Below are 25,418 nucleotides of genomic sequence, written 5' to 3' on the forward strand. Positions count from 1 at the left end.
GCTGAAATAGAGAAACCAAGATGGCGGCATAGGTAAACACAGGAAATTGCTGCCTCACACAACCACTTCAAAAATACAACTAAAAGACAAAAGGGACATCATCCAGAACCACAGGAAGGATGGCTGAGTAGAAATTCCACAACTAGAAGGAAAGAGAAAAACACACTGAGACTCAGAGGAGCTGTGGAAGTAAAGCGCAGAGGTACGGAGGCACACATGGAAAGGGCTGGCAACTGCGGACGCGGTTGTCTTTTTCAATCGGGAGGGAGTCTCAAGCTCCTGACTGCTCTGAACTCCAGTTCCGGGCGAGTCTCTGGGGACCCAGACTCATACGGGGAGAAACTGGACTGTCTGGCATTGGGTGGAACTCGAGGGCGGCTTTCTCTCAGAGGTGCTTGCAGCGATTACCAGGACACAGACTCGGGGCCCCTTAGGGTAGGACTGAGGAGCAGCCATAGCTGCTTGATCCACCCTGTTGATCCCCTGAGACCCCCGCCCCACCCAAGCTGTGCGCAGAGGCTTTTGCATATGAAAGGCCTGGCCCTTTGCAATCTAAAATTACCTAACAAACTGCAGCTGGGTCAGAGAGACCCAGAACTTCCAAAAGAAGGCCCAAGGCCCTACAGCAGCTTGCATTGCTTCACAGCTGGGCCTCATCTGGGCACCTCCAAACCCCAAACAAAGAAGAGGAATCTGCAGATCTCTCCATAGCTCCTGCTAGGTAGCCTCAGGCAGAGGCTAAATTAGCACCTCTCCTTAGAGATCCAAGAGCCAGCATACCCAGTGGTCAGAGTGGGACCATCCAGATTATAACTCCTCAGATCCATAAGGGACACACTCAGGGGGCAGACTCAGTGAGCACCAAAGCCCTACTGAAGCAAGTCTTGCCCCATAAGGGTGTCTCCAGCACAGAAGTTCTCCCACTACAGACACAGCTGATTCTCACAGCCAATTGGCCTGGAGGTCAATCCCTCCCAGTGATACCTACAACAATCAAGGCTTAACTACAACAAGACTGTGCACAAAGCCCACAAAGGGGTGCACCAAGAGTGTCCACCTCAGGTAATTGCGGAGGCTGAGCCACTGGGCCCTATAGGACACCTAGCACAGAAAGCCACTCTATCAACACAGGGAAGCATAAAAAAATGCAGAGACAAAGAAACAGGTCACAAATGACAGAAATGGAGGAAAGCAAACTACTGGATATAGAGTTCAAAACCACACTTATAAGGTTTTTCAAGAATTTTCTAGAAACCGCAGATAAATTTAGTAAGACCCTCAAGAAATCTAGTGAGACTCTCGAGGTTATGAAAAAGGACCAACTAGAAATTAAGCATACACTGACTGAAATAAAGAATATTATACAGAGTTCCCACAGCAGACTAGAGGATGCAAGAATCAAGTCAAAGATTTGAAATACGAAGAAGCAAAAAAAACACCCACCTGGAAAAAAAGAAAGAAAAAAAGAATCCAAAAATATGAAGATAGTGTAAGGAGCCTGGGACAACTTCAAGCATACCAACATCCGAATTATGGGGGTGCCAGAAGAAGAGAGAGAGCAAGATATTGAAAACCTATTTGAAGAAATAATGACAGAAAACTTCCCCTACCTGGTGAAAGGAATGGACTTCCAAGTCCAGGAAGAGCAGAGAACCCCAAACAAAAGGAATCCAAAGAGGACCACACCAAGACACATCCTAATTAAAATGCCAAGAGCAAAAGACAAAGAGAGAATCTTAAAAGCAGCAAGAGAAAAACAGTCAGTTACCTACAAGGGAGTACCCATACGACTGTCAGCTGATTTCTCAACAGAAACTATGCAGGCCAGAAGGGAGTGGCAAGAAATATTCAAAGTGATGAATACCAAGAACCTACAACCAAGAGCACTTTACCCAGCAAAGCTATCATTCAGAATTGAAGGTCAGATAAAGAGCTTCACAGATAAGGAAAAGCTAAAGGAGTTCATCACCACCAAACCAGTATTATATGAAATGCTGAAAGGTATCCTTTAAGAATAGGAAGAAGAAGCCGAAACCGGTTTGGCTCAGTGGATAGAGCGTCGGCCTGCGGACTGAAGGGTCCCGGGTTCGATTCCGGTCAAGGGCATGTACCTGGGTTGCGGGCACATCTCCAGTGGGAGATGTGCAGGAGGCAGCTGGTCGATGTTTCTCTCTCATCGATGTTTCTGACTCTCTGTCTCTCTCCCTTCCTCTCTGTGAAAAATCAATAAAATATATTAAAAAAAAAAAAAGAATAGGAAGAAGAAGAAAAAAGTAAAGATACAAATTATGAGCAACAAATACACATCTATCAACAAGTGAATCTAAAAATCAAGTGAATAAATAATCTGATGAACAGAATAAACTGGTGAATATAATAGAATCAGGGGCATAGAAAGGGAGTGGACTGACTATTCTCAGGGGGGAAAGGGGTATGGGGGTGCAGGAAGAGACTGGACAAAAATCATACACCTATGGATGAGGACAGTGGGGGGGTGCGGTAAGGGCAGAAGGTGGGGTGGGAACTGGGGGGAGGGGAGCTATGAGGGAAAAACAGGAACAACTGTAATAATCTGAACAATAAAGATTTAATTTTTAAAAAAAGAATAAAGTCAGGAGGAGAAATGCTGCCACTTTCCTCACACATGATGATAATCACCAACAGGTTTATAAAAGGACAGAAAGATGCTAACTTGTAACACAACTCAGGGGAAGTGAAAGTGACTGTACCATAAAACCAGTCAAGGAACAGAAATCAATGATTTCAATTACAGCGACCCATCAACTGCAGGGCAACACATGGAATAAATAAGAGCAATCATGACTCTTATGAATTATTTGTTTCACTAAACTATAAGAATGGAATGACCTGGATTTGTATAAGTTTAATAAATGGCACCATTAAAGACCAAAATATCAAAGGAAGAAAGTACAGTATTTGTAAGCATAAAAACAAGATTTAGAGTAGAATGAAAAGTCACCCACATAGTAGGCTACATAAAAGCTAGCGATGCTTGAATGGAAAAGTAAACAGGACTTAGTAAAGAAGCCTGAGACTGGTACTGTGGTGAGAAGTCCGGGGAAAAGCTACCATGGGTCATTAAGGAAACCTATTCTGTCTCTAAATAATCAGAACCGTGTGATGTCAGTTAATTTTAAGGTTATAACGTGACCAAAATAATTCCAACATTATCAAATCAATGACCGAAAGATCTACGGAAGCTTAATGTTTTGAAAAAGCAAGTTACCAGCAATTCTTAACCTCATTGGAGTCATGAACCCTTATGAGAACCTGTGAAGGTTTTGGGTCTTTGTCCTAGAAAAATGCACACACCAGTTTCAAAGATGGTACCTTGTACCACTGGCACAATCTGCTCAGCAAATAAGCTAACCAGCACAGGTGCTGTTGCTTTTCAGTTTGTATGCTGCTTAACCTCAAAAAGAGATGTGAAAGTTTGTTTCCAAAGCCTTCCAAAGTGGGGTGCAGGCACATAAGAGGGTTTGCAAGACCATTCACTGGTACGTGAGAAGAAAGAATTAGGGCTTCTAACTGTATTAACCTAGCAGAGAGGAGTTAAAATTTACAAGTTGCAATATATGAATTATTACATTTCACACCTACAATGCCCTCACTTGGTCAGAATGCCAGATGCCTGTGTTTCACTTGGGTATACAAGGCATCCTGGGAAGAGTGCTCATCCCTAAAGTAGGAGGGTAATGATGGCTCCCTCACTGTTTTTCAGTGCATCCCCACCACTTAGGGTTTATGTGGGTCCATTTAAGCATTTTTAGAGTATATTAACCTTCATTAAAAAGGGCAAGGGGCATAAAGATTATTGCAAATGCCCGGCGGGCATGGCTCAGTGATTGAGCATCAACCTATGAGGTCACGGTTCGATTCCAGGTCAGGGCACATGCCCAGGATGCGGTCTCAATCCCCAGTGTGGGGCATTCTCTCTCGTCATTGATGTTTCTATCTCTCTCTCTCTCTTCCTCTATGAAATCAATAAAAATATTTTTTTAGAAAAAGAATATGAACTTTATTAAAAAAATAAAATAAAATATCAGCTAAATCTACAATTATTAAATGCCTGGCCCTACAAATATATACTGTGTCCTAACATATTAGCTAATGATACTAGGAAGTTATAATAATATCAGAAAATCACTGCATATAGTAATTCATTTTAACATCCTTAACTATCTCACTCCTTAAAATGTTCACTTTACCTTTTTTATAATCCATATGGTTCTGAACACAAAAATATAAATAAATACACATTCAGAGAGGGTGGATGTTCTTTTAACCAATGGGGATAAGTTTTCAAAAATATTTGAAACTACTTCTCTAGTGTTTCAGAGCTCCCACCACACCGTAGAGGTGGTTGTCCTTTTGTTATCCCAGCTGATACGATAAACTCATGAGCTTGGGAGAAACTGATGTTTGGTCCCCTGGCTCCAACAAATAAGTAGAAAATAACCTTGACAGGCATTCCTTTTCCTATCAGACCTGTTTAGGTATCATGTATGGATGTGGCGACACTAGAGTAGGATGTTCTTTCTAATTTACAACTAGCTCTTTCTAGTCACAGAGGATGGAGCAGGGGAGGCAGCATGAACCACTACACAAATCTCTCCTTCTTCCTGTATCCTCATCACAGGGCATGGTACCACCAGCTTCTGGGGCCCAAACCAGGAACTGACGTCTGTGTAGATCTGCACCATCTGGTCCCACCTGCCTTCCCACTGTCATTCCCCCCACCCCCACCCCCGCCAACTTAATTCTGGTCATAATTTTAAATAGACTATAACAAACCTTATCCCTGATTTCTGCCCCTTAGAGACAACCACTTTTCTCTAATTTTCTCAGTTATTTAATATTTATAAATAATACTATTCTACTATTTTTCCTCTTTTGGGGATTATCAATGTATATCCTCCTATGAAAAATATGGATTATCTGCCCCTCACCAGCAAATACATGCATTTCCATCTCTCCATATTTCCATTAAAGTTTTAATACAATTTTGGGGTAAATTAACATTCATAATTTTGAAGCAAATATGCATATATTCTTCACAATTGAGCTATTAGTACACTATGGTTTTATATTCTTTCTGGTAAAAAAAATTTTTTTGGAGTTGTCTTTTCCCCCATTTGCTTAGTTTTCTACATCCCATCCAGAACTCTATCACCAAACTCTGGCTGAGTCTGCCAGCTCCTCTCAATTCATTCCAACAAGTTTGGGGAATCCTGTTGACTTCTTTCTCCCCCAGGGGCTTCATTCCTGGAGCCCTCATCCTCCTGCTCCAACCTACACTGGTTACTGTCTCACCCCTATCCAGGTCCCTCAGTGTGGGAATGCCCTTCACCTCCTTCCTAAATCAAGTTCCACATTTCCTGGATCCCATCTCCACCTCTTTCTTTGCTCCCTCATTTCTGTGGAGAGTGTCCTTCAAACCCTTCCTGTGAAAGCAAACCTGGAAGGTCAATTTTGAAACTTCCTGTGGCAGACACTGCTAGCTGCCTGCCCAGCCTCTATCCCCCGCTCCCCTTCCTGATTTTGTTGAGGGCAAGGAATATGTCAATAGTGAAGGACAGAATAGTTTGGTACCAGACCTAGAGAAGAATTCAGTGCCACTGTTTTCAAACGTGGCTGCACACTGAGTCACCTGAGGTGCTTCAAAACACTGATGCCCAGCACCCACCCTCGGAGATCCTGTCCTTGTTGGTGTGGGTACCACCTGGACACCTGGGCTTTTACCTGTTCCTGGCTTCTCATTGTACAAATGAGGCAACTAAGGTACCCTGAGGTTGCAACTTGCCCCCAGTAACAAGAATCCAATTTTACTGACCCCTTTGTCCAATGTTCCTCCTTGATTCCTGAATTAATATTTCTGAAGGAGTAATGGCCTGTAAGATGGTCAGGAATGAAGAAAATGTTATGTTCAAATAAAGTAATATTTCAGACATAATGTCTCTTATTTAAAATGTGTGATCAGCCTGGCCGGTGTGACTCAATGGTTGAGTGTTCATCTATGAACCAGGAGATCATGGTTTGATTCCTGGTCAGGACACACCCCTGGGTTATGGCCTTGATCCCCAGTGAGGGGCATGCAGGAGGCAGCCAATCAATGATTCTCTCTCATCACTGATGTTTCTATCTCTCTCTCCCTCTCCCTTCCTCTTTGAAATATATATATATATGTGTGTGTGTGTGTGTGTGTGTGTGTGTGTGTGTGTGTGTGTGTGTTTAAATGTGATCATTTTAAAACAATGGCATCCTAGTCCATAAATTCAGGAGACTTCTCAATGGTCACGTTGTTGAAATGGAAAGGAATAAACAAGTAAAGCTACATGATCGAATGAACCCAACATTTACCTCCTCAAGTTATCTTTGTGCTTTAGATTCTCTAGAGCAAACACTGGGTTTCCATTCATTCTCCTCCACTGACACACTGCTGATTCCACTTCCCAGGCCTGGACTTAATGGCTCCGCAGCATTTGACACCCTTCTCTCTGCTTCTAGAACTCCCTGCTTCCCTGTTTTTTTTCCTGCCTCACTGGGCATCTCTCAGCTATAATCCCTCATCCTGCCACCTTGGCTGCACAGAACCACCTGGGGATTTTCAGAGGTTTAGGTGCCTGGCTTCCAGGCCCTAGACATTCTGATTTAATTGGCGCCCAGGTATGAAGTGGGCACTGAGATGTTGCTAAGCTTTCCCATGATTCTAATGTGCAGCAAATACAGAGTCTGATGTTGATTTCTCCTTTTCCCCAATCCTCACATCCACTCAATCAAGTCTTCCTTCAAATACATCATGGCCCGGCCGGCGTGGCTCAGTGGTTGAGTCGACCTATGAACCAGAGGATTGCCGTTCGATTCCCAGATAGGGCACATGCCCAGGTTTTGGGCTCCATCCCCAGTGTGAGGTGTGCAGGAGGCAGCTGATCAATGATTCTCTCTCATCATTGATGCTTCTATCATTCCGTCCCTTTCCCAATATATTTTAAATATATATTTTAAAAAATACATCATGGATTGGTCCCTGTGTCTCTTGTATATCCACTGCAGCCTCCCTTCTACATGCTCTGTCATCTCTCCTTACAACTGATAGTCTCCCAATTCTCCACATTGTAGCAAAAGAAGTAATTTTTTAAAATATAATTTTACTGGTTTTTTACAGAGAGGAAGGGAGAGAGATAGAGAGTTAGAAACATCGATGAAAGAGAGAGAAACATCGATCAGCTGCCTCCTGCACACCCGCTACTGGGGATGTACCCGCAACCAAGGTACATGCCCTTGACCGGAACCAAACCTGGGACCCTTCAGGCCATAGGCTGATGCTCTATCCACCGAGCCAAACCAGCTAGGGCTAGAGAAGTAATTTTTAAAGCAGAAGTCAGATATCACTTTCCCGTTTAAAACCCTTTAGCAGCCTCCGCCTGCTCTCAGACTAAAATCCAACCTTTCCACCACCGGCTAAAATTCTCCTGCCCACACCTTCCCATACCCTCTCCCCCCCTCCTCACTACCTCACAGCCTCCTTCCTGGCCCTGGAACAGCCCCTGCTCTGGCATTGCATTTAGTTTCATTGTCTGGTGCTACTTGTTGTCTGACTCCTTCTCATCCTGTTCCTCTCAAGTGCCACCTCTTCAGAGAGGACTCATTGAGCACTCTATTAAAGGGGACATCTCTGCCTGCCCAGTGTGGTCCAGTGGTTGAGCACTGACTCATGAATCAAGAGGTCCCCGGTTTAATTCCTGGTCAGGGCACAAACCTGGGTTGCAGATTCTATCCCCAGGAGAGGGTGTGGGGAGGCAGCCGATTGATGTCTCTCATTGATATTTCTCTCTATCCCTCTCCCTTCCTCTCTCTAAGATCAATAAGAACATATTTTAAAAAATAAATAAAAGTTACTTTCCCCATTGCCATCACTTAATTGCCTTCATAATTGAGATCACAATCTTTATTGATCTCCCCTACAAGAGAACTTCATGAAGACTCAGTCTTGCTTAACACTATATCGCACAGCATACAGCAGAGCACCTAACATATAATAGGTGTCCAATGAATATTTGTTGGAAAAAACAAATGAGTCAATGAATGAGACAAAAACTGAGTACATGAACTTTGGCCAGTACCATTAAGATCAAATAACAACAACAACAGCAACAACAAATATAATACAAATATAATAAAAACAATATAATAATAATAGAAAGTCTAAAATGTTGATATGAAAATTGAATTAAAATATACTGAAATGTATTTAGGTAATTTAGTTGCTTAGTTTACTGATGGAAACCCTATTTTGTTTCAGTTAATATTCCTAAAATTTTTCCAAAGAATGCATTAGTCAATGAACTGTTATGAAAATTTGGAACTCATTGGAGAGACTTAGAGTCCTCCCTCAAGCCAAATACAAAAATAAAACTTAGACACATTAAAAAAATAAAAGAATAGAAACATGGAACAGACTGTTGAATCTCAGAGGAAAGGTGGGGGTGGGTGGGTGGGAAGAGATTAACCAAATAACTTGTATGCATTAATGCATAACCCATCAACATAGACAATAGTGTAGTGAAGGCCTGGAGAGGGGGCCTAGAAGGGATCAATGGAGGAAAAAAAAGGGGACATATGTAATACTTTCAACAATAAAGATTTTTAAAAGTAATAAAATAAAGTATAAGATACAGACCTAAATATACTAGTATGTACATATGTATAGTGTATGTATATGTGTGTGTATGTGTATGTATATATATGTATATGTACATATATATATGTAATTTAACATGCCTTTCAAAGCAAGACAAAAATCAGAAGCCATGAAAATGACTGACAGATCTTAACACAAAAAATTTGACTGGGAAATTGCAATATATTTAAACAGCAAAAGTTTACTATTACTTGTAGATAGTTCCAAATTATTAATAAGGAAAACACAACCCAATATAATAATTGGCAAGAGATCTGAACAAGCCAGTAAATATTTAACAACAATAATGAAAAAAACGAAAAATGTACATTTTTGAAGGGCACTTGGGCAGTTCCTAGAAGAATATCTGTAATCTAGAAATCAAACTTCTATGGAATTATACTACAAATGTTAATGAAAATAACCAGTCAAAATGATGATTACAAAAAGTTCATTGTAACTTTGTATTGACTTAAAAATGTCTGTGACATATTGTTAAATTTTTTTAAAATTATAATGTAAATACATTGAGATTCCATTTTCAAAAAATGTTGATATTTATATCTGTATTGTAGACATTTTAAAAGGCTAAAGGTCCAAACCAGAAAAAAAATCTTGCTACTCTCTCTGAAATAGTATTAGGGTCATCTTAATTTTCTTCAGGTTTTCCATATTTTCTTTGGCAATTAACATGTGAAATCTTGAGCTATTATGAGTTAAAATAAGCTATTTCAAAAAGAAAGGGTCAAATAATATGCATCAGGTAATCAAGTATTTCCCTGTCCTTAGTTTATAAGTGGTGTATGGGTGGTGGAATGCAGAGACTAAAATTCAGCGTTTCCACAACAATGACCATGTTGGCCCAGGGTGAATGACACTGCAATCTGGCAGTTGGAAGATTTTATTTAGACCAATCTCAAGCAACTCCCACATGTTTTTTGTTTGTTTCTTTTTTTTATATATTTTTATTGATTTCAGGAGGGGAAAGAGAAACATCAATGATGAGAGAGAATCACTGATCAGCTGCCTCCTGCACACCCCCTACTAGGGATCGAGCCGACAACCTGGGCATGTGCCCTGGCCAGGAGTCAAACTGTGACCTCCTGGTTCATAGGTGGACACTCAACCACTGAACCACACTGACCGGGCAGGGTTTTGTTTTTTTTTAATTTATTCTAAATTCCTACAGTGGATTGATTAGCTCATGATTTGCTAATCTCACGAAAGAGGGAGAAAAAGGAAGAGAAGGGGGAGAGAGAGAGATGTGTCCAGTTCTCTGAGGCTCTGGGGTAGTTGAGCCCCAATTAAAGGAAGTTAAAGAAAAAAAAAAAGTCAGAGAAAGAAACTTTAGTTACCTTCTCAGCACAGCTCTCAGAACATAAAATCAAAACCATGGGTCAGTCTACTCCTGAGAAGCACCCAGAAGAAAGACTGTAGGGGCTTTTCCTTTCCCACGAGGGCCACCCATAAAAGATGAGCATGCTACACGCTGTAGGAATTTCCCTAAAGAGAGTCATGCTGCTGAGCTCCTATTCCACCACCTCCCATCCCCACTGGCTGTGTTGGGCCAGCAGGAAAGCAGAAGTACAGTCACACATTTTTGCAAGTGCTGGTTGTGAACAAGCCTCGCCCCCTTTGAAAATACATCCTGAAGAATCAGCTTTCTGGGTCAGAAATAAGAAAAACAAAACTCTATTTCTCAGCAATACCAGATTTCAAATGAAGTTAAAGCTGAAGATGATGACTGGAATCATGGCATTTCTTACAGTTTTCTTTCTCTAACATTTTCAGTATGTGCCCAGTTTAACAGGTCATGCTAATAACACTCTGTAAGTAAATGTAAAATTAAAAGAAGTTATAAAATTATAAATAATATTTTTTCCTCAAAACATTGACTGAATTTACCTTATTTTTAGACAGGCCTCCTTCAGTGTCAGTTGGGAAGTCCCTAAAGTCACCCTATTTCTAGCAATTCCCTCTAGTTGCTATAGGGGATACAATTTTCTTTAAAAACCCACCATTTAAATTGTGGTTCTTCTGTAATTACAGACACTAAAGATAATTTCCCAGAATCCTTAGCCTCACTAGTCACCAGTTATTGCCTGACAGATGTTTTAGACGGAAACCACAGGATTTATTCCAGGGGAGATGATAAGATTCAACCTTCAGAGGAGAAGAAAGGAAGCAGTCCCTCTGGCTAAGGGCTTGTCACCCTGGGGAGCAGGGGGCAGGGGCCCACACACAAAGCAGAGAAACCTCAGCTACAGGCAGGATGAGGAAAGTGGGAAGGAAAAACCCCAGAAGACTGCCAAAGTAAGCAAACAAGTAAACAAATAACAAGCTTTAAAACACTTGATAGGGAAAAGAATATTGCAGTTTGACAAAGAAAATGAAGTCTGAGAATAAAATGGCTTTTCTCATAACAGGTGCTATAAGAGCTCAGCTGATTTCATTCTTCAGAACTAAGATTAGACTCCAGGCTTCAGCTAAAGGTGACTAATAGTCCAGCCTCAGGAAGATTCCCCTTTTAATCTTCATAGCCAAAGGGGTTTTCTTTGATCACTGTTTTCACTTTGAAAATTGGAGCCAGAAGAAGCCACCTGTTTTAAGAATTGTCTTATTCAGGGTTTCACTTTCCTATTAGAGACCTAGCCAAAGAGATTAGTTTCTAAAGACGGTCGACCCTGACTTGGTTCTGTATTCTCTGCCACTATGTTAAGAACTTCTCTCTTCCTATTCTTCTTACCAGTACTTGCTTCTTTGTGATATTTCATATGGCCCTGCTGGTGTGGCTCAGTGGTTGAGCGTCGACCTATGAAACAGGAGGTCATGGTCAGGGCACATGTTCCAGTTGTAGGGTTCGATCCCCATTGGGGGGCATGCAGCGGAGGACGTACAGGAGGCAGTGGAGGGATGCAGGAGGTAGCTGATCAATGATTGTCTCTCAGCATTGATGTTTTTCTCTCTTCCTCTCCCTTTCTCTCTGAAATCAATAAAAATGTATTTTTAAAAAGATATTTCATATGTATTATTTTGTTTAAAATAATACTTTTGATATGCTTCTCCTTGGGAGAAAAGAATGAGGCCTCTTTAAGCACTGCATCGGGGATTTATCACATTTTAACTGCAGGAGGTTAAATAAAATTGGCACTATTATTGTGGCCTCTGCAGGGGAACGGCCAGGGGAAGTGTGGGAAAGGTGCCTGGTGTTGAAGGGTCCTGGCCACGGAGCCTGGTTTATGGGAAGTTCTCATAAAAGGAGAAGGGAAGTTTCTGGGCAAGGAGAGTTTGACTGGCCTTAAAGTCTGAAGAGGAAGATGAGCTAACATGTTGAGATTGCTGGGCTCAGTAGGAAGAAGCTACCAGATGCCCCTAACTTGTGCTGTTTGGTTAGCGCATCACAAAGGTGGTGAGCAATTTCTAAAGTGTGAAGTCCATATCCGGCCTCTGGGGAGGAGATTGTTGGCCCCTTCAACAGAAAATATCAGAATCTGCGTCCTGACACCCACAGCCTCTCCTACCTCCCCCTCACTGACCCCTTCTTCCATTCTCAGTTTACAAAGACACGCAAGCTTCTATTGTTCATTGGTATTGTACATAGTATTTTTCAAATTTGGATCCCTTCAAAAGCTATTTATAGGCACACCCAAATGGGTGTCCTCCCATGTTGTAAGAATGGGAACTTCTGAAGATTCTCACTGGATATAATAAACCGTTTAAGTCCTGAAGGAAATGTGCTAAGAAAAATACTGGACTTGAGGGAAAAAGATAGAAAGGTAATAGTACCACACCCACCATCAGCACAAACCTGCTTATCAATGTAAGCAGAAGACAGTGGGTGAATGAACCCTGAGTCAATTTGCTCCTCACCTGTTACGGACAGCCCTTTTAGGAAGGAATATATATATTCTACCTATCTGCCCCATTAAATAGACACCCAGCATTAAAGGATATAGTTTATAAGTTACACGATATCCAGTTATTTTGTTGCAAAAAGTTGCACCTAAATTACGTCTTCTACTCCAAAATTGGTCTTTCAAGAGTCTACAAAATACATGGCCCACTTGCTTGGGTCATGAAATACTCCTCTGGGCAGCCACGAGGGATCCCGCAAATCCTCCTCTGTGACGTCTGGCTTTCCTTGCTAGCCTTAAGCCCACTTATAATATTGCGAGCGCCGTGCAGGCAAGGCAGGGAAGTCTCTCTTCTATTTTAAGAAAGTTTAACGACCCACCACTAGATTTGTTTTGCAAGGAGGGAACAGAGAGCCAAGGCCCCAAGGCCCCTTTGTACTCATCATGCCCAGACGCAGCCGCGCGGCTGGCTGGTGGCAGCTTTGACCACTGACGTGGGGCCCGGGGGAAGCGCCGCTGGCTGCACTGTACCCTTTTCATGAGGCAGAGGCCTTGAGGTTAACCACACTGCAACCCTCCCACCTGAGGAAAAGGCCTGTTTGTTCCGGAAGGCAGAGCCCAGCCTCCCTGAACTAGCTGCTGGCAGTTAACCTGAGCGTCCCCCGGGCAGCAGGACGGCTCCAGTCTAGACCGGGAAAGCCGTCAGGATGTCTGCAGGGTCCCACATGCCCGAGGGCGCAGCTCCCGCGCCTCGCCTGACGGCCACCCTGAAAGGGTCAGTGCAGCCGGTGGCGCAGCCCCGGGGGCCCCAGGTCAGTGCTCCAAGCTGCCACCTCTGTCGGGCTCCCTGGCCTGGGGCAGAGGACAGGGCAGCCAGGCCAGGCCTCCGCCTTCCAAACTTTCCACGGCTCTCGGGTTCGGAGCAGGAAACACCTTCCTGGCACAGGCAGGTCGTCTAGACGGACCGCCTCCCTGCTTTGGGCGCATCCAGGAGCCTCCACCAACCCTCCCCCCCCCCCCGCCCACCCCGCCCACCCGCCCCGCTTCGCCCTCTTCTTACCCTCCTGCCGCCGCGCAGACCTCAGCCCCGGCGGACAGGCGGGCGGCCCCCGGCGCGCTGTCAGCGGGGCCGGCGCCGGGCTGCGGGCTGAACTGCGCTCGCCCCGCCTCGGGTCCCCACCTCCGCCCCGCCGCTCCCCGCCCGGGGGAGACCTTTTCCTGGGAGACTTTTTTCCACGTGTCGCGAGCCAGTCTCTCGGGGAGGCGGGAAGCAGCGATGCGGCTCCAGGAGCCGGAGGTGGGAGACGGGAAGGAGGCGCGGGCGCGCGAAGACCGAGGAGAAAGCAGCCGGGGAAGGGGGCGGCGGTGGCATCTCTGGGAGGGACCGTGGATGGAGGGGCCCGTGGCGCGCCCCGGGGTACTGACCTGCGGCCCGGCCCCCAGGACAGGCCTGGGGCTGTGCTCCACTCGGCCAGGTCCAGCGCCTCCGCTCCGCGAGGCATGGTGGCCCCCGCGCCGCAGCAGAGGAGCCGAGGGCGGGCCGTTGCACCTGCCTGGGCCTCGCCCCGGCGCTCACGCTTACGTCGGGGTGTCCCGCGGCCGGCCCGCGCCGCCGCCTGCTGGTCTGCGGGGGGAGGACTGGGAGCCGCGCCTCCGAAGGGGTCCGGGCGCCGCTCTGCACTCCGCCCCCGGGCGGCGGGGCCGCGCATCCCAGCCCTCCGAGCCTCTGCCGTCCGTCCTCCCTTCCGCCGTCTCCGCTCCCCTGGTTTTCCTGCCCGTGCCAGTGTCCATGCCTTTAGCCGCGTCCCTTTAGAAGCGTTCAGGACGCACTCGGAGCGCCACGCCGGGTGCTGGGTACTGTGATGCACGGAGAAGCACCGGCCCCTCCCCTGTGGGACCTCGCGCTCCTTGACAAGTTCATTCGTTGCAGCGCAGTGGGTTTTTGTTTGTTTGCTTGCTTGTTTTTCCGACGTGCACGCTCACAAAACTCCGTGACCGGGACCCTGTTTCAGGGATGCTAAAAGAGCTACCCGCGCCCAAGGGAAAGGAGAACGAATCGCCTTCTGGTTGCGTGGGGCGGCTAGGGCGGCCCCAGAGCGGGCAGCGAGCCCGCGTGGCCCCTGCTGGCGCCCGGGGACGGCGAGACCCGCACCCCCAAGCCCGGGACTCGCTGAGCCGGCTTCCGGCTGCAGCCTCCCCGGCCCTTTCCTCCGCGTGGCCGAACGGAAGGTGCCTGTGGGAAACCCGACGTGAATCTCAGAGATGAGGGCGGAGGGCTCCGGACCAAACGCCATGTTCCGCTGAGGGTGGTGTTGGCCTGGCAGTTTGGGCCCGGCCAGCGGGCTCCTTCCGAGGGCGTCGGCTATGCCTACTCGTCAGGTGGCAGCGGCAGCTACTGCAGGTCCCGAGTTCCAGGCTGTTTGGATCGGCAACTGTCTAAAAGGTCTGTGAGTGTAGCCAGGGCAAAGCCGACTCTGCCGGGTGATTACTTTAGTATATATGCATCTCCAGGTGGAAGCAGTTGGACAGAATAAAGTACATTAAAGCACACACAATTGACTCTCTTTTGAAAGTCACTTCCAATAGGCAAAGATGCCTTATTTTAGAGCCCCTTTCGCCAGAGGTGCCTACTGGGTACAGAGGGGCTTGAAGGATCCCGTTTATGTAGTCACAGTCGCCGAAGGTGGGCGCAAAAGCGGTGCGGTTAGGTTCCTTTTTAGAAGAAACGAGGCGGAAATGTTACAGCGCTGTTCTTGTGGGCAAGGTGGGGATGCTTGTGGGGAGGGTGGGGACCCCTGTGAAGGAGGCGGACAGTGGTTTGACTGGAGAGTGTTGGGGGAGAAAAGCGATCATGAAGGGACGGTCCTAGTAACCTCAAAATGCAAGGACACCGCGAGGGACAATCATTCCAGTAAGAAATTGTAAAGTGGGATAACTTTTTTTTTTTTTTGTATCAGCACACTTCTCATTATAAGCCCTGGCAATTCTACACAATAGCGTACCAGCAGGTAGTTAAAAAGGACACTAATTGTTAATATTGCATTTACTAAGAACGTTTACCAAGTGCAAGGGCTCTGCTTCTGAGACCGGAGTATTTGAGCGCCTACTAGGTAGGCAGATTGATTTTCGTGTTATCTCATTGAATGCTCAGCACGCTGTACTGTCGTCTCTCTTTTGAAATGAGGAAGTGGTTTTAGAGAAGTTGAAGTTACTTCCCGGAGGTCGCCAACAGAGTGTGTAGTATGCCCAAGATTTCTATTCCCGTGGTTGAGTCTCCAAAAACGTTTATTCTCACGACACTGCTACACTGACAAAGACATGATGAACAGTTGCTGCCCTTCAACAGCTTTCCTGATCTGGAGAAGTTTCTGTCAACAGCTGCACACCTGTAACAATCTATAAATAGTTGCACAAAGTGGAGCCAAGATGCATGTACATAAACAGCCAAATGCATATGTTAACAACAGGTAAAGGAAAGTAACTTCTTATAGAACCCTGTTGAGGGAAAATAGTTGCAAACGGGAGCTCCACGTGTTGAGATATTTTAATGTGCAAATGAAACATCTTATTGAAGCCCACTCTGATTCAGTAGGTCTGGAAGAGGACTTGAAGTTTTGTATTTCTACCTAGAATTTACTGACACTGCTGGTCCATGCAATATTGAACTTGAGAGTACGAGGGATTTGAGGATGGAGAAAAGGGGAGGAGAGTGAGAATGGAAAATACTTGAGTCCGATGGCTGTATTATACAACCTGAAAGACAATGAATTATAGTTTCTAGGTACCTAATCTAATCATTCTGTAATTAGTGAGTTAGAACACAATAGGCATAATGTTTTTCACTTTCAAAACTCAGTGCTTATGGTACATCCTAGCTCACATTTCTCACTGGCAGTGATGGTCATTGTTTTGTGCTATGCTTTGTTTCTTTCAAATACCTGTGTTCTGTTCTGTACTGCATAGTACAAAAAGCTATGCACCCAGACTCAAATCTGTAATGACCAGTAACCACATAACACAAGGACCTTGTGCTCAATAGTATACTATAAAAAGGAATTTTAAATTTATAGACCTGGAATTTCTCTAGCAGGTTGCCTTCATATGAAAGTTTAATTGATTTACAATGTTAAATGGGGAATTTTTTTTAAGTCTAGGAAATATCAGACAGGCTAATAGTAAAAATGCATTAATTTTCTGGGATAGGCTGGCAAGAATAATATTCACTGTGAAGTTTATGTGGAGAAAATACAAGCAAAACAGGAGAAACACTGCTGCCTTTTATTTACTTACTGTTCACATCCTTTTCCATTTTTATTGATGTGCAAGCAGTCTTTGTACTTAGTAGATATCAATCCCTTGCCAGTTGTAGACATTGTAAATACTGTATCTCCTTCCAGAATTCACCTGTCTCAACTTTGTCCATGGTGTTCTTCCTGGAATGGAAGTTCTTACTTGATATTATGAAACCTAGATTAAGAATATTAATCCACATGACTTGTGTTTTTGCAATCTTAAGAAGGGTTACTCAACCCCTAAGTCACAAATCTTTTTCTGCATTTTTTTACATTATTTCGTTTTTATTTACATTCTTTCTCATCAAAGTCCATTATACTTCAAATTTGTATGTGGTGAGAGATAGAAAGGCAGCTCAAGTTTTCTATGTAACTAAGTCAATTTTCAGCAAATTATCTTATGAATCAGGGGTTAACAAACCTTTCTTTAAAGGGCCAGGCAGTAAATATTTTAGGCATTGGGGGTGCACTGTCTCTGTTGCAACTACTCAACTCTGCTTTTGTAGTGTGAAGGCAGTCACAGACTATATGTAAACAAAAGAGAGTACTTGTGTTCCACATATCACGGAGTATTATTTTAATTGTTAAATAATAGGCTTTCTTTTCAGTGCAGTTTTATCTTCACAGCAAAATTAAGCAGAAAATATAGAGTTCCCATATACTTCCTGCCCCCACACATGCAGAACCTTCTCTACCATCCACATCCCACACCAGAATGGTACATTACCAATGAATCTACATTGGCACATCATCACCCAAAGTCCATACTTCACATCAGGGTTCATTCTTGCTGTTGTGCAGTCTATGGGTTTTGAAATGTATGTAATGACATGTATCCACCAGTATAGTTTCATTCAGAATAGTTTCCCTACCTCCTATAGACTGAATATTTGTCTCCCCTCCCACCCCCCACCCCAGCAAATGCATATGTTAAATGCTAACACCCAATGTGATGGTATTTGGGAGTGGAGTTTTGGGGAGATGATTAGGTAGAGCCCTCGTGAATGGGATTAGTGTTGTTATAAAAGAGGTTCCTTGCCCCTTCCACCATGTGCGAACACAGCAAATAGACAGCTGTCTATGAACCGGAAAGCAGACTCTCACCAAGTACCAGGTCTGCTGGCACCTTGATCTTGGACTTACTTCCCTGCCTCCGGAACTGTGAAAAGTAATTTTCTGTTGTGTATAAGCCACCTTGTTTATGTCATTTTGTTATAGCTGCCCAACAGGATTATGACACTGCCCTAATAATCCTCTGAGCTCTGCCTGTTCATTTCCCCCGCCTTTGACAGCCCCCAACAACCACTTTTTACTGTCTCCATGGTTTTGCCTTTTCCAGAATGTCATATATGTGGAATTACACCGTATGTAGCCCTTTCAGATTGGCTTCTTTCACTAAGTTATATGCGTCTAAGGTTCCTCCATGTCTTTTCATGACTTGATAGTTCATTTCTTCTTAGCACTAATATTTTATCATCTGAATATACCAGTTTATGTCTCTATTCATCTACCAGTGTAGTTTCATACAGAATAGTTTCACTACCTCCTATAGACTGAATGGCATCTTGGTTGCTTCCAAATTTTGGCAATTATGAATAAAGCTGCTATACACATCCATGTGCAGGTTTTTGCATGGACATAAGTTTTCAACTCATTTGCATAAATACCAAGGAGCACAAATGCTCTATTGTATGGTAAGAATATAGTTTTGTAAAAAACTGCCAAACTCTCTTCCAAAATGGCTACCCCATTTTTGCGTTTCCATAAAAGTTTATGTTGCTCCACATCCCCATCAGCATTTGGTGTTGTTAGTGTTTTGGAATTTGGTTATTCTAATTATTAGGTGTATAGTGGCATCTCACTATTGATTTATCTGCAATTCCATATAATGTCAAGCACCTTTTCATATGCTTATTTGCCATCTGTATATCTTCTTTTTTTAAAAAAAAAAATACTTTTATTGATTTCAGAGAGGAAGGGAGAGGAGAGTGAGATAGAAATATCAATGATGAGAGAGAATAATTGATCGGCTGTCCCTTCCTGGGGATCCAGCTCACAACCAGGCATGTGCCCTTGACCAGAATTGAGCCTGGGACCCTTCAGTTTACAGGCCAATGCTCTATCCACTGAGCCAAACCAGCTAGGGTTGTATATTTTCTTTAGTGAGGGGTCTATTCAAGTTTTTGGTCCAGTTTTAAATCAGGTTATTTGTTTTTTTCTTGTTGATTTTGAAGAATCCTTTGCATATTTTGTATAATAGTGTTTATCAGATATGTCTTTGCAAATAGTTTGTCCAGTCTGTGGCTTGACTTCTCATCTCTTGATGGTATCTTTTGCATGGTATCTTAATTTAATGAAGTCTTATCTTTCCCCCACAACCCCTCCCCCAGATTGTGTTTGCTGCTGCATCTAAAAATATCATCACCAGCCCTAGCCAGTTTGGCACAGTGGATAGAGCGTTGGCACAGACTGAAGGGTCCTGGGTTCAATTCCAGTCACCTCAGTTATAGGCTAGATCCCCGACCCTTGTCAGGGCACATGTGGGAGGCAACTAATCTATATGTCTCTCTCACATCAATGTTTCTGTCTCTCCTCCTTTCTTTCACTCTCTCTAAAAATCAATGGAAGGATATCCTTGGGTGAGGATTAACAAAAAATAAAAATGAAACTATTAAAAGTCATCACCAAACCAGAACATCTTTTAGGAGTTTATTGTTTTTCATTTTACATAGACATTGATGATCCATTTTGAGTTAGCTTTTGTGATGGGTGTAAGCTTTATGTCTACACTTATTTTTGTACATGTGGATATCCAGTTGCTCCAGCACCATTTGTTGAAAAGACTATTTTTGTCCTTTGTCAAAGATCAATTGACTATATTTGAGTGAATCTATTTCTGAATCCTCTATTCTGTTCCATTGATATACTTGGCTATTCTTTCACCGACACCACTTTCTGGATTACTGTAGTTTTATAGGAAGCCTTGATGTTGGGTAGTGTGTTCCAACTTTGTTCTCCTTCAATATTGTGCTGGCTATTTGGGGTCTTTTGCCTCTCCATGGAAACGTTAGAATCAGTTTGTCAATATCCACAAAATATATCACTGGAATTTTGATTGGGATTGTTTTGAATCTATAAATCAAGTTTGAGAAAACTGACATCTTGACAATGAGTTTTCTTATCCATGAACATGAAATATTTCTCCAACTAATTTTGTTCTTTTATTTCTTTCAAAAGAGTTTTGTAGTTTTCCTCATAGAGATCTTGTTATGTGAATTTTAGAACTCAATTTTTGAGGTTTGAAAAATCACCTAGAGTTTTTAATTGCTGTTACATTAAATTTATAGATTAATTTGAAGGGAATTGAATTTTTACTATGCTAAGTTGCCCCCATTCATGAATACATTATCTCGGCAATTATTCAGACCTTTTATGTATTGTAAAGTTTCTCTGAGAAGGTCTTGCACATTCTACCTTAGGATAATTGCTGGATAATTTCTAATTTTTGTTTCTATTGTGAATAATTTCTTTATCTTTCTAGAAGCTTAGAAGTTGTTAAATTGATCTTACATACAATAACCTTACTGAATCTTTTAATTAGTTTTGAAAATTTGTTAATTCTATTCATTTTCTATGTAGACCACCATATCATCAATTAGTGATAATATTATCTTTTTTCCCTAATCCATCACATCTTTATTTATATGTATTAATTCAATTTGAAAATGGTATGCTGGAACAAAAAGATTAAAATTCAATATTTATTAGATTTTTCAAAGCCTTATAAAACTAATAGAAGAAAATGGCATCTAAATTTAAAAAAAATGAGCATCAACAAAATCAAAATTTTCCTAAAAATAATGGTAACAGACAACACAGATTCTACGATAACTATTTTGATGTATATAAACTCTTTTCCTTGGGATTTCTCTCTTGACTAATGTGGTCAAGAAACAGAAGTCCAGTCTGAGTCTTGAAGCTTATGGATAGTCCCTTATTTGTAGCCCCAATACAGGGATTTAGCTGTTTCTGGTCCAGCTCTGAGCCATGCAGCCACCGCGAACCATTTGCATCAGAATTACCTTGCGTGCCTGATAAAAATGAAGAGTCCTGATCTCACCCTCGGACTTGAAAAATAAGAAATCTTTGCTGATATTACCTGCACATCCACCATTTTAATGTGAACCCGCCCCTCCAATGATTCTGTCTACAAGCTTGAGAATCATTATGTCAGGGGCAGAAAGCAGAGAACCTGACCTAGACAAATAGACATCACCAACAAAGTCTAATAGCCCCCCTCTCTTCCTTGCTGCCCAGTCTAGAAACCTGGGAGAAGAAAGGGAGACTTCTGTTCTCCAGTCCTTCTTACAAGAACCTTGACATTCTTTATGGCACATACACATAAAAGGAAACCATGAAAACCACCGGCCCATAATTTATCTGCCTGCCCAGGGCAAGCCATTGTACTGGTTTGAGGACAGTTCAAAAAAAAGTCAGTGCCGTTTCTTTCAGGAAATAGAGATACTCTTTCATGGTCATCCTTCCTAAAAACTAGGCCCTGAAATTATCAGGGACTCCCTCCTGCCACAGTAGGAAAGCTTGGAGAATCAGGACACTCATGAAGGTGCCACGTCACTGGTTTTAATTCCACAGCAGGAACATGACTTCAGGGCCAAGCAAAACCCCAGGCCCAGCACTGAGTCAGTGGTTTTATGTTCCCATCGAAGTATTATTGCTAGTCCAAAAATCTCGCAAGGAGTACAGAAACGTATTTACCAGATAACAAACACAACTTAAAATTCACATTGCATTCTAATAAATTCTGAAAATGATCATGATACAAATATTACAACTAAGGAAAAAACTCACTTAGAGGTTTAGGTATTTTTATTTTTAAAAAACCAAAGGCACTACAAACATAGCTTATATTTGTTGTTTTATCTCACATTTCAACACCTAGAGTCATTGTTATGGTCATGGTTAAATAAAGATTTTAGAGTCTCAAGGCTATCTTCATTTAGCCCTTAAAACAAAATAAGAAATTGACAAATTAGTTTCCTTCAAAAAAAAAAAGAGTTTGCTTTGAGAAAACCTTTATTGCACATCATTGAGTTCATTTCTACTTGAACAAACAGTACACAAAACAAAGATTCATGTTAGGAAAATCCCTGAAACTTCGAATCAGCATTTTGCAAGGATAGAGACTTTGGTTCTGTGTCTTTTAAAGGCATACATTTCCCACTTATTTTAAAATTTGAGGAAAGCTGTTTTATAAAATATTTTAAATGTGAGTTATGGAACCTCTCCCCACAAAACAACAGTTCCCAACCCTAAAATGCTGCTCCTTTCTGAGGCTGAATGTGCCTGTGAAGGGCACACAGTACGTCAGTGTCCACAAGGCCATGCACGTACTGATAAAATAATCCGTGTGGGATAGAACATGCCTTTGTGCTTTAAATTTTCAAAAATGTATAAGATATTCTTTCAACTTTTTACTTGAACACTGAAGGAGAAAACTTATACATGAATACTAAAACACCAGATCCTCTCCAGAACTATAAGAAGCATAAAACAGTTGTCCTTCACAAATACTGGATTGTTAGTTAGTGTTGGTTGTTTCCTATTCTGGCCTGGTCTTACAAAGCAATGATTACTGGATATACAGCAACATCCTCTCTCTCTCACAAGCGGGCCCAGTCCAGGCAATGTTTTCCACTGATGACGCAATCAGCACAGTCTGAATCACTGTAAGCAAGAGGTTAAGAGCTAGAGTAAAGAGTGGTATGGAGCCCTGGCCAGTTTGGCTCAGTAGATAGAGCATCAATCAACCAGTGGACTGAAAGGTCCCAGGTTCAATTCTGGTCAAGGGCACGTACTACCTCCGTTGCAGGCTCAATCCCCAGTCCCTGTCAGGGAGATGGATATTTCTCTCTGTCTCTCCCCCTCCCTTCCACTCTGTCTAAAAATCAATGGAAAAAATACCTTCGGATGAGGATTAACAACAGCAACAACAACAAAGAGTGGCATAGAAAAAACCTTCTAAAGCTATGGCAAAATAAAGAACGAATAAGAAGCCAATAGCTTCACTAATCAAAGGTAGTGTGTGTTTTTTTTTAAATAAACTCAACATAAAGCTAAAAAGACAATAATTATTGCTTTTAAATTATAAACCTAATGCGTTCTTAATGAATTATAGCTATCAATTTGCTCAAAATGATAGTCTTCAAACATACTCCACCAGATCTTAAAATATCCATATAGTTTCCCAACTCAGCTACACATCATATTTCCCTCTAGAGCACAGATAAGCCTGAGAGCTACTTTGTACAACAGCAGAATATAGATCCTGGAGGTTCGTCGTCTAATCTGTACTTTCCAGAGTTGGGTAGATCTTTGCACTCTGCTATAAATGTCCGAAGTCTGGTCTCTGGGAAGCCATGCTGCTGGTAATGCTGTGCAGAAGAATAAAAACAATAGCTCTCATTAATGAACCATTTGAAACAGCTTTATTCCTAATTTAAAATAGCTCATTTGGCAAGGGAGGAGATCTTTCTAGAGGGCTAGTGTAGTCACTTCCAAGTATTTTCAGGGAGGTGTCATAGGTTTGGCTAAAGTAAAGGGGGTCTGGGATTCAGCAGTGCCCTCCTTGCCTCTCCTTTGTGGGTCTGGTTCAACCTAAAACAAGCATGTTGAATCTGAGTCCATCTGAGCCCTCCGTCCAGGAAGCACCAGCCAGTCCTGCTCCCATTCTGAGAACCCTGCCCTACAGCCCATGACTTGGAGGCTAATGTGTAGCAGGCACCTTGGCTGGAACCCCGTTCAGGCCACAGTGGCCCACCTAATGGAGATTAACAATGGTGTTGCTGGGAGCTTGGAGGGGCGGGGAGGGGGGGGGGAGGGGGGGGGGGACGGGGGGGGGGGGGACCCTGGAGGCATACCTAGCCTTCCTCAGCCCAGCCCTGAATGCTCCTAAGCTGGTTCAGGAGTCTGAACAAAGACCTGAGTGCTGTGAGGGACCTTTCCAGTCTGCACACCCTTTGGGAGTCTCTCTTCTGGACAGAAAGCCTTGTTTAAGGGCCTCATATTTATATCAGTTTGGGGATCTAAGACTTGAGAAGGTGCCCTGACCACAAAGGATCAGAAATAACTCAGCGTTCCCATTTGGAAGTGCTCTGAGCTCACGAAAAGAAGTTAACATTTAAACTATGAGTCTCAAGTTGTGTTATGGAAAGTTGTCAAGTCATGCTACCCTTAGAGATAGTGGATGTCGCCTTTAAAGAACATACAGTTCTCTGCATGCAGAGTGGAAGGTGGTAGATTTTTAGAGCATGATGGGAAGGGATTTGGACAGGTACAACTACATTCTTTCCCAATCACTGTGGTAACTCTAAGCACAAATCTGCCAAGCAAGCAGTCAGTTCCTGATATCTGATTCAGTGAGCACGCAGTCATGGCCCTGGCTTCCTGAGCAAAGTTTTCATAATCATCAACTCGTAATGCATCAACTCCCAATGGCCTTCTCTTTCTCCCTGGTCCATCTCATTTCATTCCGCCTCTCATACCCAGAAAGAAAAGTCCCCAAGTCAAAGTTCCTATGCCAGTAGTGTACCTAGCAATACAAGGTTATTCAAAATTTAAACCTATCTGGATGTTTATTCTGACTTTCCATATTTCGTAGGGCTTAAATGGATTTTGTTTTAAATGCCCCTTGTGAATGATAATACAAATCATAACAGCTTTTTAAATCAAGTTTCCAACTGGGGAGGGGACCATGCAAAGGAGTAATGAGTTCAGTGACAGCACATTCCAAACGAAGAGGTCAATTTTTCTTTATAAAACTGGATTTTTAAAAGTTCCCCACCCCAGCAGCACCAGGGCAGCTGGTCCTGAGGTCAGCTGTGGCTGGTTTTGTTGCTTTTCTGGGCCTGGAACTAAAATACAACTGGAGCCTAGATGTTATTTCTAGGGTGAAAGGTCAGGGGGTCCAAACTGCATGACCAGCGATATGCTAGGAGGAGAAAAGAAAGGCTCCCCTGGGGGCAAGGTCCCACCCTACAATTGTCTTTTGCTGGGTAAAGACAATCTACCTGCCCATTGTCCTTGCTCCGCAAATGTCTGTCTAGCTGCCTACCACAGAGTGAACTGCAAAAAAATGACCTAAGTGACGTGAGATGAATGCCATCGGTACCTTTTTTTTCTATATTATTAATACACGAAGAGGCCCGATGAACGGATTCGTGCACAGGTGCGGTCCCTCAGCCTGCCCCTGCACCCTCTCGCAATCTGGGACCCCTTGGGGGATGAAGCAGTGCCAAAGCAGCAGGCGGCTGGGGAGGAGCCCCAGCCAGGGCCAGGCGCAGCTCCAGTGTCACTCATCCTGGCCTCGCTGCTCCTGCCACCGCTACTGCTCAATAGCGCTGCTGCTGAGGCGGGAGAGGCTCCCGCCACTGCAGCTGTGCTTGCCAGCCGTGAGCCTGGCTTCTGGTAGAGTGGCGCTCCCACTGTGGGAGCGCACTGACCACCAGGGGGCAGCTCCTGCATTGAGCTTCTGCCCCCTGGTGGTCAGTGTGT

At 43.4% G+C, this 25,418-nt stretch overlaps 2 protein-coding genes across 5 annotated transcripts in view; both read right to left on the bottom strand.

Moving 5' to 3' along the window:
* MCOLN2 (mucolipin TRP cation channel 2) overlaps positions 1 to 14,060 on the bottom strand; it is a 61,336-nt gene extending 47,276 nt beyond the window's left edge. For all 3 annotated transcript variants that reach the window (XM_070405489.1, XM_070405490.1, XM_070405488.1), the window contains exon 1: positions 13,981 to 14,060. In XM_070405489.1, the coding sequence (XP_070261590.1) occupies positions 13,981 to 14,057 (77 nt within the window). In that variant the 5' untranslated portion in view covers positions 14,058 to 14,060. The remainder of the gene's footprint in view (positions 1 to 13,980) is intronic.
* Positions 14,061 to 21,716: 7,656 nt separating this feature from the next.
* Positions 21,717 to 25,418, bottom strand: part of MCOLN3 (mucolipin TRP cation channel 3) — a 33,676-nt gene continuing 29,974 nt past the window's right edge. For both annotated transcript variants that reach the window (XM_070405492.1, XM_070405491.1), the window contains exon 13: positions 21,717 to 23,299. In XM_070405492.1, coding sequence (XP_070261593.1) covers positions 23,165 to 23,299 — 135 coding nt within the window. In that variant the 3' untranslated portion in view covers positions 21,717 to 23,164. The remainder of the gene's footprint in view (positions 23,300 to 25,418) is intronic.

This window comes from Myotis yumanensis, unplaced genomic scaffold, assembly GCF_028538775.1.
Source record: "Myotis yumanensis isolate MYYU_CA2020_CCGP unplaced genomic scaffold, mMyoYum1.0.hap1 SCAF_2, whole genome shotgun sequence".
Taxonomy (NCBI): domain Eukaryota; kingdom Metazoa; phylum Chordata; class Mammalia; order Chiroptera; family Vespertilionidae; genus Myotis; species Myotis yumanensis.